This window comes from Halyomorpha halys, unplaced genomic scaffold (genome assembly GCF_000696795.3).
Source record: "Halyomorpha halys isolate HHAL.00 unplaced genomic scaffold, Hhal_1.1 Scaffold441.1, whole genome shotgun sequence".
Classification (NCBI taxonomy): domain Eukaryota; kingdom Metazoa; phylum Arthropoda; class Insecta; order Hemiptera; family Pentatomidae; genus Halyomorpha; species Halyomorpha halys.
The window spans coordinates 903611-906828 of NW_027106497.1; the positions used below are offsets into that span (position 1 = coordinate 903611).

General features: G+C 27.9%; 1 protein-coding gene across 2 annotated transcripts in view; it reads left to right on the plus strand.

The window, feature by feature from the left end:
- Positions 1-3218, plus strand: part of LOC106682771 (meiotic recombination protein DMC1/LIM15 homolog) — a 100272-nt gene that overhangs the window by 30292 nt on the left and 66762 nt on the right. The window contains exons 1-3 of one of the 2 annotated variants that reach the window (XM_014423812.2): positions 188-297; positions 2287-2394; positions 2463-2692. In XM_014423812.2, the coding sequence (XP_014279298.1) occupies positions 2299-2394; positions 2463-2692 (326 nt within the window). In that variant the 5' untranslated portion in view covers positions 188-297; positions 2287-2298. Of the gene's footprint in view, positions 1-187; positions 298-2286; positions 2395-2462; positions 2693-3218 lie in introns of those variants that run through there. The other variant, XM_014423813.2, reaches the window with a different exon arrangement.

Consider the following 3218-nt stretch of genomic DNA (forward strand, 5'->3'; position numbering starts at 1 on the left):
CTAGATCGCTAGGCTAATTGATAGATATTTAACTGAACAAAATAATGCTTTTGAATACATTTAACTAATTTAAAAATATAACATTATTTAAATCACTTTTTTTTATTAATGTTTTAATAGAAATATTAAACCTAAAATGCAGAACGGTAAAAGTAAATATCTCAATGGATACAAGATCTGGCCCTAGGTTTTTGAATCTGACATTTTGTCTTCAACATTCTTTTCAAATAAACCGCTAGAAAAGATTTTTTTTTGCTCTGCGTTTCAAAGCATTAACTTAGTAAACAGCAAGCAAAGGTGAGAAAATGTTTATTACAGTTGTTTTGATTAGATAATAATTCTGAAATTTAACTAGGGCATAGTATAACTTAATTTTCATGGTTTATACTTTACAGTAGTTTATTAAATCATTATTCCTAAAGTTATTTTATTAAAAGGGAAAATAATTTTACAAAATAATATGCCAGTTGGTTTCATTTTATTAAAACAGCCCTAATATTAATATAAACAAAGGTTTTAATTCCTTTACCTAATGGCTGAAACTAAAATTAAGATTTTTTCTTGTGTTTATTGTCTTGATTTTTTTAATGTCTCAAAATATGTTTAGTTAACTTCAGTAAAATACAAAATTTGAAAGTGCAGACATTTTAAGAACCATAAATAAAATACACTAATTTTGAAAATAATATTAATTATATTTATTCAGTTAGATATTTTGGATTTGAAAAATATTTCAGTAGAGGTGATATAAGAATTGTGGGTAAGATTTGAAAATCTAAAATCGATTATAAGCTTGATTTCGAATGTTTTTAATTTTGAAATATAAAAAGGTGGTCTGGGTGTGTTAAAAAAACTCAAATAGTAATTAAACTATTAAAAAAGATAAAAACAATTAAAACAAAGTAACAAATTAATTGTTTATATCTTTTTTAGCCCTCATGAAGCCCTGCAAAATGGGGCGAAACTTTAGCTCACATTAAATAGTTAAAATCACTATTTGAATTTTTTTCTTTTTTTTTTCACCCGGATTATTTTCCTTTTATATATTACACACGATCAATAAACTATTTTCCAATACGTTTTTAATTTTCGTAATTTATTTTAAATTACTTGAATGAATTAATCTTTGGTTTAAAGTTTTTTGAGAAAGTTTAATCTTCCAAAATCTAGGGGAAAAAAGTAGTATATTTTGAATAGTACCAGAATAATTTTTCCATAAATAATTTGTTATCATTTTGTTTATTAATTATGAATTTCTAATTTCTGAGCTGAATAACCCTTAATCGTGTGAAGATAAGTCTTACGTCAAATGACTACTTCCATGTTACACAATGGCATTTCTCAACCCACTTTGAGAGATGAGGGTAGCTACTGTTACATCTTAGATTCGAAATATCTGGAACTGGAAAAAGGAAATAGGAGATATATATTTATGTTACTTATAATTTCCCTCCATTCCTGCTTATGTTGCTTCTAACAGTAGGAGGAAATAATTGCGAGTATTCTTGGGTTTTATTTGAAATAAAAAGTACTCAAATTTGATTAAGGGTTGCACTTTATGTATTTATTTACTTAATACTACTGTTATAAATAAAGCCGACACAGTCGATTATACTACTACAAGTTCTTTAGCCAGGGCAACAAAAAAGGGTACTCGTTTCAGGATAAGGTGTGAAGGTGAATTATGAAAGTGAATATTATTTTAATTAAATAGAGCTTTGCCTGCCATCTCAAAGCAGTTAGATAGGAGCAAATTGAATTTTTGAAAAACAATTATTTTCTAAAAAAAATTCGCATTTTCTGTTAGAATATGTTCACTTTTTACTTAGGCTATACAATAGTTACAGTAAATGACCTTGGCAAGTAGGTGTTGAACTAATGCAAGGACACTGCATCGGACGTTCATTTCACCCTAAAATTTGTTTCTCATTTTTCATTAAGTTTTAACTATCTTCAAAGCTACCCACCCTAGCCAAACAATCATTGGCTATTTGTTGAAAGTAAATTTATTAATTTGAGCCCTAATTTAGCTCAACGTTTAATAATTTCAGAAAAATAGTTTTTCAAAACCAGCATTACTTTCAAATAACGGGAAATAAACATTTTGTTACATTATTTTGCAAAAAATCATAGAAACTGCTACTGCTGTGACAAATAATCATCATAAACTAATTTATGGCGCATTTACCTCGATTACATTTCTTTTAAGAATGGTCTGAACGCAAGGATTAAGGATAGAAAAATATTCCTCTTCTTTTATTTGTTTTATGCTATGATTTATTTCAGTCAAATATCAAAATGGAAGATCAAGCATTGACCGAAGAACATTTAACCGATGCTGAGGAGGAAGACAATTTTTTCCAGGATGTGGACACTTTGCAGAGCCATGGCATTGTGAGTTAATATTATATAATTTAATAAATTATTTTATTTTGATCACAACTGATAACACTTTTTTCCAGAACGTAGCCGACATTAAAAAGTTAAAAGCCTCAGGGATTTGTACAATTAAGGGTGTACAGATGATGACTAGGAAGAGGCTTTGTGCTATAAAAGGCTTTTCAGAAGCTAAAGTAGACAAAATTAAGGAGGCATGCTTGAAAATCTGCAGTGTTAACTTCATGACAGCACTTCAAGTGTGTGACCAGAGGAAGCACGTCTTCAAGATTAGTACCGGCAGTTCAGAACTTGAGTGAGTCACTTATTTTTGTAAATACATTTTTTTTTTATTAACTCTTTTTAGTAAGACAATCATTTGATAGGTTTAATTACTCTGAAAATATAATAGCTACTTTTGATTAATGTTGCATCTGTTGAATCTATATTGTCAGTCACAAAAAAATAAACTTGACTAAAGACTAATTTTTCAGTCATTAACTACAACTAAATAAAACGAATAATTTGAAAATAATCACTTTTTTTATTCACTTCAAACGGATGACGACTAATACTTAATGTTTTATATAATTATGTCTGAATTTATGTCGTAAACGACTTAAATAAATATCTCCAATCTATTGATTTAATTTTTCATTTATTAATTATTTGTTTTTCTGTTAGCCTGTAAATTTTATAGCTGCTAATTACATACACAGATATTTATTTCAATAAGAAAATTCCGGAATTGTTTTATTTTACTAAAGTCAATGCTTTTTTCATGAAAAAATTCTTAGCTCTCTCTCTCTCTCTCTCTCTCTCTCTCTCTCTCTCTCTCTCTC